At 46.8% G+C, this 13,439-nt stretch overlaps 1 protein-coding gene across 2 annotated transcripts in view; it reads left to right on the top strand.

The window, feature by feature from the left end:
• GALNT13 (polypeptide N-acetylgalactosaminyltransferase 13) overlaps window positions 1-12,407 on the top strand; it is a 65,794-nt gene extending 53,387 nt beyond the window's left edge. The window contains exons 11-13 of one of the 2 annotated variants that reach the window (XM_027656258.1): window positions 1,815-1,913; window positions 2,992-3,126; window positions 11,015-12,407. In XM_027656258.1, coding sequence (XP_027512059.1) covers window positions 1,815-1,913; window positions 2,992-3,126; window positions 11,015-11,155 — 375 coding nt within the window. In that variant the 3' untranslated portion in view covers window positions 11,156-12,407. Of the gene's footprint in view, window positions 1-1,814; window positions 1,914-2,991; window positions 3,127-8,481; window positions 9,097-11,014 lie in introns of those variants that run through there. The other variant, XM_027656259.1, reaches the window with a different exon arrangement.
• Window positions 12,408-13,439: the final 1,032 nt, after the last annotated feature.

The raw sequence follows: 13,439 nt of genomic DNA, 5'->3' as shown, positions 1-13,439 counted from the left end.
ATGCAGGGAGCCAGGAGTGCAGAGAACCAGGAGTGCAGGAAACAAGGGATGCAGGGAGCCAGGAGTGCAGGAAACAAGGAATGCAGGGAACCAGGAGTGCAGGAAACAAGGAATGCAGGGAGCCAGGAGTACAGGAAACCAGTGACTAAAACAAACCATAAGTGCAGGAAACCAGTAAGGAAAGGAAACCACTAAATAAGGGAAACCAGTAGTACAGGAAACCACTAAGAGAAGGAAACCAGTAAATGCAGCAAAGCAGTAGCACAGAAACCAGTAAGTGCAATAAACCAGTAAATGCAGCAAATGAGGACGTGCAGGAAACCAGTAAGTCCAACAAACCAGTAAGTCCAGAAGACCAGTTTGACAACCCAGTGAGTGCCCTGAGCAAACAGAGCCATCCCCGAGGGGGAGGAGGCTTTGGAGAAGGGCTGAAGTGCTGCTGGTCACTCCTGGATATTTATCTTGATTATTCTGGGCAGGGGGTATTTTCCTCAAGCCTCTTTTAAGGGGGAGTAGCTGTTCTAAATTGCACCATTAAAAATTCATCTGTAAGCTGAGTGTACATTCCAAATGCTCACCATCCAAATTTATCTTTGAAATGGAGCAGTGGATGGGAAAAGTGAGGTTTGGGACTAATATTTTGACATAATGAATATGCAGCAGTTGAAGGGGACTTTCCATCATCCCTTATCGTTCAAAAACAGGCTAAAAAAAAAATACTTTTTTTGGGCTTTTTTTTAAAAAAGAAACATGTTTGTTCACTGAGTGTTTTGCAGCCAGGCTGCCTGGAGCTGAGGATCACAGACATTCCTAATAATGCCGTGGGTTTGTACCACCAGGAGCTGAAATCTCTTTAAAATTCAACTGTTAAAAATACTCTATTGAGTTGTACCTACGCTGACTTTTCAAAGCTCTTGAATGGGTTGATTTAAGGATAGAATAACAATCAAATGAAGAAAAAATGGCTTTTTTTTTTTTTTTTAACGCCCAATGGGAAAGTAATTTCCCATTGAAACTTGCCATTGTAGTGAGAAATAAAAGGCACTGTTGGGTTCCCAGTTAAATTATGGCAAAATAAAGTGAAGTGTGGGTTTACAGCGAGGAAAGAACTCGTCTAACAAGTGTCAAATAACGTGGGTTTGTGCCACTTTGTCAGGCTGCAAAACAGAGCTATGAGACAGTCATAAAACAGTTATTAAAACACCTGATTTTTGCCAAGGTGGCCTCAGTTTCTATGGCAACAGCAGTTCAGGGGCTGGGAATTCAAATTCCTGCTTGGCTGTTCCAGCTGCTGCCGGTGGAGCAGCAAAGGGGATTTTGAGCCCCAAAGCAGCAGGAATGGGCAATTTTTAAGCCCTCAGAAGTGCATTTTCAGTAATTTTTTTTCCTTTTTAGTGGAGGTTTAGGCAGGATTTGAACCATCCCACCTGGCAGGGCAGCAGGGGGGTGAGCAGGCTCCTCCTCAGCTCAAATCCAAGGAAAAATGATGCTCCAAACTCACTCTGCAGTACAGGGCAATCTAAATATAAGGAGGTTTGAATAGGATTTCCCTCAAATGCTTTTCACACTTACACTTAATATATAATTTAAAATCTCATTATACTCCTTGTAATTATTGTATTGTCACCTTCTTTGGGGAGGGTGATATATTTACAATTTTCAACAAATAAATACATTAAAATAAATCAATACCTGTATTTGAATGCACAGAAAATGTACTTTCTGCTGCTGGAAATACGATTTTTTTTTCTGCAGAAATGTGGCATTTACAGACAGTTCTTTCAAGGAATATTTCACCTTTTTTCTTCCTCCAGATCAGGAATGTTGAAACCAACCAGTGTTTGGACAACATGGGTCGCAAGGAAAACGAGAAAGTGGGATTTTTCAACTGCCATGGAATGGGAGGAAATCAGGTAAAGCAGGGAAAAAGAGAGGAAAGGTGTGTTATTTGTGAAATAATTGGTTCAGAGTGGTGTGAGAGCTGAAATGTCACCCAGGTAGGGCTGGGGGCTTGTCCTGGGCACCCTCACTGGTCCTTGGTTCATGATGAAAAATATTAGTGAAAAATATTAGTGAAAAATAGCTGTATAATTTTTATATTAAAACATAATATTTTATAGAAAACATTATGTTTTATATAAAAACCTATATTTTATGGACACATTTTTAAATTTAAAATATTTAAATTTTATTTCATATGCAAATAATATAAAAGAATCAATGAACATTCCAAAATATTTTGCATTTGGGTCAGAAGAATTTTAGGACTACTCAGCCATTTCTTTGAGCCGTTTATTTTATCTTATTCTATTTTATTTTGTCATATTGGCCATTTCATGTAATTCCAGCTCTTGAGTTCTGTCTCTGATGTCTGGAGTGTTTCTGTGGGCTGCAGTGGATCTCTCCCAGTTTCCCTCCTTGGTGCTGAGCACCAGGCCAAAAGAATTCCTGGCACTGCTGGTTGGAGGTTGAGGCAACAGCAGAACGGGTTTTATAGGAATTTTCCAAAATGTGAAGATTGTGCAGCCCTGGCAGGGGCTGGAACCCCCATCCCTGGAGGAATGTTTTACCTGTCACGCTGGGATGTGTGAAATGCATTCTTTAATTAGCTATAAATGCATTCTTTAATTAGCTATAAAATGCATTTTGTCCTCACCTTCTATTTTTAGGTGACATTAATATCGTTGTCTCTGTAATTAGTGTGGGTGGGAATTTTACATCAGCTTAATTAGCATTCAGTTTTCTTCTTAACGTGGTGACTTTCCCAAACCCAGCTTCCTTAATTGCCAGTTATCCGTGGAATCAGAGAATCCCAGAATGGTCGGGTCGGAAGGGACCTTAAAGCTCATCCCATTCCAACCCTGACACCTTCCACTATCCCGGGTTGCTCCAAGCCCCATCCAGCCAGGCCTTGGGCACTTCCAGGGTTCCAGGAGCAGCCCCCCAGTCTGGAATTCTGTGACCCTCTGTGGCTCCATCCGTGTGTTCCAGGTGTTTTCCTACACGGCCGACAAGGAGATCCGCACGGACGACCTGTGCCTGGACGTGTCGCGGCTCAACGGGCCCGTCCTCATGCTCAAGTGCCACCACATGAGGGGCAACCAGCTCTGGGAGTACGATGCCGAGGTACCCGGGGGGGTCGGGGACAGCTCGAGGGACGGGGGTGTCCTTGGCAGAATCCTGGGATTGTTTAGGCTGGAAAAGCCCTCCAAGGTCACAGAGTGCCCCCTGTGCCCGATGCCCACCTTGTCACTGAGTGCCACGGCCAGGCCTTCCTGGGACACCTCCAGGGATGGGCACTCCAAACCTCCCTGGGCAGCCCCTGCCAAGGCCTGACCACCCTTTCCAGGAGGAAATTCCTCCTGATGTCCAACCTGAGCCTCCCCTGGCACAGCCTGAAGTCGTTCCCTCTCCTCCTGTCCCTTGTCCCCTTAAGAAGGTGGCAAATGAGATTCAGGAAACTCAAGCTGTGAAAATGTTGTAGGTTGAAAATAAGTCGTTTTAGGTCAAATCCTGAAAGTACAAAGAGCACTTTCCACTCTCCATGGTTCATGGAATCAGAGAATCCCAGAATCCCAGAGTCATTGAGGTTGGAAAAGCCCTCCAAGATCATCAAGTCCAACCTGTGACTGATCAAAGCCCAGCGCACTGAGTGCCATGGCCAGGCCTTCCTGGGACACCTCCAGGGATGGGCACTCCAAACCTCCCTGGGCAGCCCCTGCCAAGGCCTCACCACCCTTTCCAGGAGGAAATTCCTCCTGATGTCCAACCTGAGCCTCCCCTGGCACAGCCTGAGGCCGTTCCCTCTCCTCCTGGGGCACAGCCCTGTCCCCTGACCTGGCACAGGGTGTGCTGGGGGTGTCTCCTGCCACACCACAGCCTTGGCAGGGCAGGGCAGGGCAGCCAGCAACCAGCTTTTAAGCTGCATTTTAATTTTCCATTAATTTTCCATATAATAATTCCCTACATTTTCTTTTTTAGAGGGGTAAAAAAGCCAGTTATTGCTTGAAAAGGCTCGTTTCCAGCAGCTGGTGTTGTGCTTTCTTACCAAATCAAAGAAGTATTTTGCAGTTTTTAAATAAATGAAAAGCATATATTCATATTCATAATATTTATTTATTATATTTTATTAACTAAGATCTTTCTTTAGTTGTATTTCATTAAACAAGATCTATATTTTTAGTTATATTTCATCAAACAAGATCTATTTTTTTACTTGTATTTTATTAAACAAGATCTATATTTTTAGTTATATTTCATTAAACAAGATCTATTTTTTAATTATATTTCATTAAACAAGATCTATTTTTTTAGTTATATTTCATTAAACAAGATCTATTTTTTAGTTATATTTCACTAAACAAGATCCTTTTTTTTTAGTTATATTTCATTAAACAAGATCTGTATTTTTAGTTATATTTCATCAAACGAGATCTATTTTTTCAGTTATATTTTATTAAACAAGTTCCTATTTTTTTAGTTATATTTCATTAAACAAGATCTATTTTTTTTTTTAGTTAAAGTCTTTTCAGCTTATTTCTGTTGGCTCTTAAAGATAGTAAGATAAGAAACGTGGTGGGCTATGGTGAGGTTGAAAAATTGATACAAAATATGTGTAAATTTATCAGGATTTTATGACCAAATAATCCTTCTTTTTAAGTTAGACAGGAGACAGCAGATGAAAATCAAAATTCCTTCATGGAACAGAAGTCGCTGCAATAATTGATTTTTAACCAGTTTTTAATTGGTTTAAATAGACATTAAGGGCCTGCCCAGAGGCTGAGGATGTGGAATTGGGGTCACAGATTCCAGATCCATCCCCACCTTAAAATTCCAGGTTTTCACACTCTGAAGTTGGGAGATTCCAAGTTCAGCTCAGTGATACCTCGAGGGATAAACTGAAAAAAATGTTGATTTAAAAAATACATTATCCTGGCATCTCTCCATGGCTGCAAGAGTAGAACAGTACTGATGGATTTGAGACATACAATCTTTTAAAAAGTATTTCCAGCATTTCCCAGCAATGGCTCTTTCCCCTTTTTCTGCCTGGAAAACTGGAATTTTACCAACCAAATACAGCCCTTTTGAGGCAGGGAACAGGCTGTTTTTTCTCTTAAATTGAGTGTTTCAGTCCCACAGTGGAGAGTTTCTCAGGAGCTGTGTAAAACCCAGCTCAGCCATGAGGTGGAGCTCACAAAACAGAAATACTCCGGGTTTTTACAGCGGGATCTCCCAGGGTTTGCTGCTTGTTCTGCTGTGGAACAGCCCATTGATTTCTATACCTCTGCATTTATTAACAAAATATTTTCCGTGTCAGTTTTACTCTCAGTATTCAGACTTTAGCTTCCCTTCTTCCCTTTCATTTCAGTATTGCTAATTGTTATGTGTTTATTAGTGTATTTTTAGGCTCCAAACATACCTAATATTCACTGTTTTTTTCCGGAGAAAACAACCAGCTTGTGATATTTTAATATTTTTTCCCAAATAGTTAGAAGGCATTGCCTGAATCCCTCATATCCATTAACTTGTTTTTTTTAGTGAAATTAATTATTACCTTTGTTTGCCTATTCAGGACTTGGCTGGAGGGGATTTTGGGTGTTTATTCTGTGGTTTCAGACCATATCCCTCCTCCTGCTGAAGGTATTCAGGAGTTAAGGCTTAAAACGGACAACAGGGATGGGGATGTGAATAACCACTAAAATGGATTTCTCAGGACTGATTTTCAGGCAATTTGTATTGATTTCTTGCTGCTGTTAAATGTCTGATAACGTTCTAGTTTAGTTTAATGGATGATATTTAAATGTATAATACAGGAGCAGCCTGATCCAGTGGAAGGTGCCCCTGCTCAGGGCAGGGGGTGGAACTTTATGAGCTTTGAGGTCCCTTCCCACCCAAACAATTGTGTCATTCCATGATTCCATGATATGGTTCCTGCCCTTTCCCAAGCTGCCCGTCCCTCCCAAGGGCAGCTCCATCCCACACCTCTGGCAGTGGGATGTGCCAAGTAGGATTTGTCCAAAGGCTCCCTGTCAGCATTTTTACATCATATTTATAATGGAGAAATGTGTTTGCTTTGGAATGGGGTGGGAAATGAGGAGGGGGATCAGCAGAAAAGATCTGGGAATTCTGTTCAGGCTGGAGCCAGAGTTGCTCCATCAGTGCCTGGCCTTGCTCATCTTGGGAATTTGGGGTTTTGGTTGTTTTACCCCACATGGGGCCCTGGTCTGGGTGAAGATATTCCTGCAGGAGCAGCTGGTGTTTGGCTCCAGATGAATCCATGGGACTGAGGTGGAAGCACGTGGAGCATGTCCAGGTCTGGATCCTGGTGATTCCCAGTTGTGTCTCCCTGGGACTCCTCCGGATTTGGAGTGTGAGGAAATTCTGGGACACAGCACACACCAATGAACCCAGGGAAAAATAATGCTATGAATATGTCACAGCTGATGGGAAACACTTTGTTTCCTCGTGCATGAGTGGTGACACCAGGATATATTCCTGATGGATTCCTCAGGATTTATTGCAAGGCTGCCAGAGCTCCAGGAGGGTTTGGGTAATGCTCTCAGGGACGGGGTGGGATTGTTGGGGTGTCCTGTGCAAGGCCTGGAGTTGGACTGGATGATCCTTGTGGGTCCCTTCCAACTCAGATATTCCATGGTTTGATCCTGCGTAAGTACCCCTGTTTGTCCCCAAACACTGTGTCTGTGCCAAGCTCTGGAATTTCCATTCCTGGAGAGTCGAGGGGCCTCACACAAAATGTTTGTTGACTCACGGACTCCAATTTCCTTTTGTTTCCCCTTCCATCAGTACTTTGGGAAATGGGAATATAGCTTTGAGGTAAGTTTGGTACCAACTGTGACCCCTGACCAAATCCCAAACCCTGGAATAGCGTCTCCCTCCTCCTCCAGCAGTGCCTGTAGAAGAGACACCTCTTAGTGCCTTCCCATAGATGCTCCAACTGCCAGACCTTCTTGACCAGCTGCTCTGGAGCCAGGCTGGGAGACTTGGGAGAGAGGAGAAGGCTCCAGGGAGAGTTGAGAGCCTAAAGGGGCTCCAGCAGAGCTGGAGAGGGACTGGGGACAAGGGATGGAGGGACAGGACACAGGGAATGGCTTCCCACTGCCAGAGGGCAGGGAGAGATGGGATATTGGGAAGGAATTGCTGGCTGTGAGGGTGGGGAGGCCCTGGCCCAGGTTGGGCAGAGAAGCTGTGGCTGCCCCTAGATCCCTGGAAGTGTCCAAGGCCAGGTTGGACGGGGCCTGGAGCAACCTGGGCTGGTGGAAGGTGTCCCTGCCCATGGCAGGGGGTGACACTGGGTGGGATTTAAGGTCCTTTCCAACCCAGAGCATTCCATGTAGCAGAGAAAAGTCTACTCAGATTACCAAGATGATGCTTGGCCTTGTTTTTACCCCTGAACAATCCACTGACTTTAGGGATTTGATATAATACAAACGTGCAACACAGAGATTCCCAAGTAATTTATTTATGTGCCTCTGTTTTCCCTGAAAAGAATCCCAGACAGAAGGCACAGGGAGCAGTGATACATAATGGAACAAACCCAACAGTGATGTTCACTCGAAGTGGCATTATAAGGACACTTGTCCTTGATATTTTTAGTGGCCTCTTTATACTCACACCACTTTTTCCCTTATCAAGCCAAAAACATGGAGAGGGAATGGGCAGGAGGAGCATCTCCAGCTGCCCTGGCAGCACCAGCCCTGGGGAACCTGCAGTGATGGGCAGAATTTAGGGGAGTAGAAGCTCCCCTCCATCCCAACCCACCTGGTGTTGGCACCAGGAAGGAAAAGCTGGAATTGTAGTTGGGGAAAAAAATTCCTTATCTCATATGTGAATGTTTAATTCATTGTATTTTTAATTTGATGACTCTCAAATGGGCTCAAATGGCCTCCAGAGGAGACCACAGAGATGCACCCAGAGCTGGAGCCCCTCTGCTCTGGAGCCACGCTGGGAGAGCTGGGGGGGTTCACCTGGAGAAGAGAAGGCTCCAGGGAGAGCTGAGAGCCCCTTGCAGGGTCTAAAGGGGCTCCAGGAGAGCTGGAGAGGGACTGGGGACAAGGGATGGAGGGACAGGACACAGGGAATGGTGGTTGGTGCAGGGCATTAGTGCAGGAGGAAGTTCATCTCTGCCCAGATCCTGCTGTGCAGTGGGAATTGGGGATTGGGGGTGAGGCAACAACAGGGGGGGGGCAGATCCAGAGGCACCCTCGGCTCCAGATCATGGGATGTGAAGTGGAGGAGTCTTGTGTGAAGCTGAAGCCTGGTTCATGCATATCCCTGTGGATACCCCTGTGTGTGCCTGCAGCGTTCCCAGCCATTTGTTTGTTCATCAGCCATTTGTTTGTTCCCCTGTTTGTTCCTTTGCTGTTCCCGCTGCCCGCTGGGGGTGGCACCGACCCCCTCCCTGCCTTTGCCCCTGCTTGTCCTTGGGTTTTGTTGACTTTTGCCCGTGTGTGTGCCCTGCAGACCCACACCTTCCTGCACGTGATCACCCAGTCGTGCCTGACCCTGAGCAGGATCGAGGACGGCTCCCACGGCCCCACGGTGGAGGCCTGCAACGGGAGCCCCCTGCAGACCTGGATCCTCAGGAACTACTCCCGCCTGGAAGTCTTTAGGAAGGTTTACTACAGCCCCACCGACTATTTCCTGTAGCTCCCAGGGGGAGGTTGGTACAGCAGCAAATACAGGACTCAGTGCTTGGAGCTGTTCCCAAAAAAACTGCACCTCTGTCTTGTTTTACTGCCACACAAACCAAGTCAGCAGATTGCTCCAGAATAGCATAGAATAGATGTTTAATGCTAGTTCAGCTTAGCCCTTATTAGTTCTTAGTGGTTACCATTAGTTATTAGTAGTTTTAGTCTTAGCTATTATTAGTTATAAATAATTTCATATGAATTCAAGTGCCTGGATCTCCTGATGTCGATGTGATTGTTACTATCTGCAAGAGCTGAAGATTCGGCCCCTCTTCCAAGACAGAAAAATAAGGCCAATTGCATCATAGTTTTCAAAAACCTGCATTTTTCATGTAGTTCATAGATTTTAATAGAATTTTCGTAGAACTTTTGTAGAATTTTATAGAACTTTCATAGCATTTTCATAGAATTTTTCACGGAATTTTTCATAGAATTTTTTGTAGATCTTTTCATACAATTTTTCATGGAAGTTTTCATAGAATTTTTCATGGAAGTTTTCATACAATTTTTTGTATTTTTTTTCATAGAATTTCGTGGAATTTTTTTAAGCTTTGTTATAGATTTTTTCGTAGCAGTTTCGTAGAATTTCATAGAATTTGCGTAGACTTTTTCATAGAATTTTCACAGAATTTCATAGAGTTTTTCATAGAATTTTCATATGACTTTGAAATTTCCTGATTTAAACAATGAAATTCCTGATTTCCAGTAATTGAATCCTAGAGGTGTTGGTGACAGAGAATTTCAAGCTATCAATAGGTAACCTGGGTCAGGTTGGGCTGTTTTGGTGTTAATTCATCTTCCCTCCCCTGTCCGGGAGGCTCCAGAATTTTCCCTCCCATCCTTGTTCCCCTGTTTGTTCCTTTGCTGTGTTTGGTTCCCCAGTGGATGATCTCAAACAAGGTTTCCGTCCTGGAATTGCCTGTTCCCGTGGCTGTTGGTGTTGGGGCAGGGTCACAATCCTTGTGGAGCTGCTGGGGAGAGTCCAGAGGAGGCCACGGAGCTGCTCCCAGGGCTGGAGCCTCCCTGGAGCCAGGCTGGGAGAGCTGGGGGGGTTCCCCTGGAGAAGAGAGGGCTCCAGGGAGAGCTGAGAGCCCCTGGCAGGGCCTAAAGGGGCTCCAGCAGAGCTGGAGAGGGACTGGGGACAAGGGATGGAGGGACAGGACACAGGGAATGGCTTCCCACTGCCAGAGGGCAGGGACAGATGGGATATTGGGAAGGAATTGCTGGCTGGGAGGGTGGGGAGGCCCTGGCCCAGGTTGGGCAGAGAAGCTGTGGCTGCCCCTGGATCCCTGGAAGTGTCCAAGGCCAGGTTGGACGGGGTTTGGAGCAACCTGGGCTGGTGAAAGGTGTCCCTGCCCAGGGCAGGGGGTGGCACTGGATGGGATTTAAGGTCCCTTCCACCCCAAACCAACCCTCCAGAACCATCCAGCTCATTCCCAACCCCCAGCACAGCACTGCTGTGCTCCCCAGGGTGTTCCAGGGTGTGGCCTCCCCAGCTGTGTCCAGATGTGCAGCTGCTGACCTGCCGTGGGTGGAAGAGCATTTCCTTTGCACCTGACTTAGCTTTCCGTGGTTTTTAGGAACTGCAAGACCTTTTCTGAAATATTAAACTGGGAAATGCAGCATTTCTTAGCAAAAGGCTCGAGGAAGGTGTTAACTGCTGGGATTCTGTGTGTGAAACCCCTGGATCAATCCAAGGAGTGCTGGAGGGAACACCCTGAGCTCAGCTGGGACTGGACCTGTCTTTTTTCATTTAAATACACAACTTGATGTTTAGCTTCCCTGCATCTCTCCAGGAACTTGTTCTCCCAATGCTTTCAAACAGATGATTTATTCCTTCAGAATAAGTTCTGTCTCCTTCTAATGTCCCCATCCCTCAGAAATACGACATGGTGGGAGCAGAAGGGGGTGGGTGTCCCAAAGGAGGAGAAATGTGTTAAAACACCAGAGTTTTCAGGTAATGTATTTCCCCCAGCAGCAACTTCTGCACTGGCAGAGCTCTGCTCTGAAAGGTTTCCGTGTCGCTGGAGAGTCAACTCCTTCACCTGAAGTGCTGTTGCTTTGGAATAGTATTTTCTGGCACTTATTTTGCCCTTCCCTGTCCCGTTTTCCCTGGCTGGGTGCAGCAGAGGGGGCAGGGTGTCCTGGCTCTCTGTGAGGAGGTGAGTGGGAGCAGTGTGGTGGAGCTGTCCTGGAGCCCCACGAGGGATCCCGCGGCCGGTGCAGCGACTCAAACGGGACTGAAATAAACCCCCAGATGCCTTTACGATTCCCAGCAGTAATTCCCTGTGTCTCCTCCCTTGCAGAAGCTCACCCTGAGGCACGTGAACAGCAACCAGTGCCTGGCAGAGCCGTCGGAGGAGGACAGGCTGGTGCCCACCATGCGGGAGTGCGGGGCCGGCCGCTCCCAGCAGTGGCTGCTGCGCAACATGACCCTGGGGCCCTGAGCTGGGCACGGGCATCTCCTCCTCCTCCTCCTCCTCCTGCCCTCCCCCTGCAGAGCCCAGCCCTCTCCCAACCCCAGCGGAGCCTCGGTGCTGCAGGTCTCTCTCTTTGGCTGCTCCGAGAAGCTCCTCCGAGCCTGCGAAGGATAAAGCACGTGCTGAGGCCACACAAACGTGCTCAGAGATGGTTCCAGAGACAGCAGCCTGCAGCAGAGAGGTGTTGCTGTGTGTCACACACCCCCACAGGGAGGTGGCCCAGTGTAAAAGGCCTTGTGACACCAGTTGGCACTGGGAGCCACCCTGGCCCGTGTGTCCCGAGCTGGGGGTGATGGTGCTGGGCTCCCTTGGCGAGGCCTGCAGGATATTTGCTGATCTCTCGTGCCCACTGGGATCTGACAGCACCAAACTGAGCAGCAAAGGCACCAGGCAGAGCCAAAACCTCGTGGTTTGTGCTGGGAAAACATGGGATCTGGTGTTTGGAAAACTGGGCAAAGGCTGCACTTAAAAAAGGAGGCGACAACAGAAGACACGGGAATGTGGAGAGGAAGGAGGGACACGTGTGGTCCTTCAGACCAGCACTGAGGGAACTGTCCTCTCCAAGGGAATGGAACTGTCCTCTCCATGGGAATGGAACTGTCCTCTCCAAGGGAATGGAACTGTCCTTTCCATGGGAATGGAACTGTCCTCTCCATGGGAATGGAACGGGCTGGGGCTGGACTGGGGGCTGCAGGGGGCAGATGGAGGGACCAAAACTGCCCCTCTGGGCCCAGCAGAGCCTGGAGAGCCCCCAGCCCTGGCTGCCCTCCCCCAGCAGTGTATCCCTGTCCAGGACACAGGCCCTGGATCCCCTGCACGGAGCTGGATCCGCTCCCAGTTCTGCTTCCAGAGCCGTGCCAGAGGCTGATTTCTGTGTCCTGATGATTCTGTGGCTCAGCCCCTTTGTTGGTGTGGTCATTCCTGATGGTCCCTGGTGGGGTGTGGGGACAGGTCCTGCCCATACAGGTGACATTTCCCATCTGTACCGGGGACATTTCCTTTGGTGACCACCCAAAATCCATCTGTTGCACTCCAGGCTGGGTTTTTGGCAATAGTCTGTGGCTTCTTATTGCTCAGAGGGCTCAAGAGACTGAAATCCCAGGGCAGCGTGATCCCAGCACAGGGAAGGGGTGAAATGTTTCCCAAGATTTCACTCCCAGTTCCTCCAAAGGTCTGTAAATGCACTGGGTCATTAAAAAGGACGGTATTTTCTGTATAATGCTCTGGTTGGTCTGGATTAATTGTGTCAGATATGGATGTAATATAAACTTATAGCTCATATTTTCTTGATACACGTCAGTAAATGGAAAGCAGGAGGGTGTTAGTTGGGAAAGTGGTTGCTGTGCCTGCATGGAGCTGGAATGTCATGGAATAACTGGGATTGAAGGCTCATCTTCAGCCTCCCTGCTCAAAGGAGGGTCAAACTCATCCAGTCCTTGTCTCCAAATCACCACAAAAGTACAGAATGTGGCTTAAAAGCACCAAGAAAGGGACAGGCTGTTGTTCTGCTCCACAGAAAGAGCATGAAAGCCCCGAGATCCAATTGAAATAGTCATTTCCATGCAGAAAAAGATGAATAAATTATTAGTTCATCTCCTTCCCCAGGGCTTTGGGCTTGGGGGAAACCCCAAAAACAGGGAGAAAAGGGTATTTTTCTCCTCAGAATTACTGTGAAGGTAAATTTTATTTTTAATTTAAAGTGATCAAATTTAAACCAGTATATTGTGGCTAAGGGACGACACACTGTAAATGTCCTAAGAGAGGTTATTTTGCTCCCTACCCCCCTGTGCTGTACAGCTCAATATTTATACGGTTTTGTAGAATTAAAACCTGCTGGTTTAGTTTTCTTTGGGTGCACTCATCTTTTTCTAGATTACTTTCATCTGGTAAGGGGGTTATCTGCTAAAAACCCCCAAACTTCCACACAATAACTGCATTTTTAGGGCTTTATTTCCACGTTGAGGGGTGGAAATGGGGCAGCAGAGCTGCTGGGTGTGAGGGCTGAGAGGGGACAGGACGTGGCAAGTCAGAACAGGAGCTTCAGCTGTCCCCAGGTGGAGGTTAAAGCTCAGTTTTCCAGAACATCTTAAAGGATTTATAAACATAAATGAAAATTAATCCTCAGGAGACCAAGAGGGAGAGACCAGTTCGTGTCCTCACTGAAGTGGAAGTGATTTCTGAGAACCTTTAGCACAAATATTGATATGTAAGCATGAATTATTTCAGATTTTACTCTCAATTGCTGGACAAA

This window comes from Corapipo altera, unplaced genomic scaffold, assembly GCF_003945725.1.
Source record: "Corapipo altera isolate COAL_440 unplaced genomic scaffold, ASM394572v1 68, whole genome shotgun sequence".
Classification (NCBI taxonomy): Eukaryota; Metazoa; Chordata; class Aves; order Passeriformes; family Pipridae; genus Corapipo; species Corapipo altera.
Note: the sequence above shows the minus strand (reverse complement) of the source record. Positions and strands in the feature narration are given on the sequence as shown.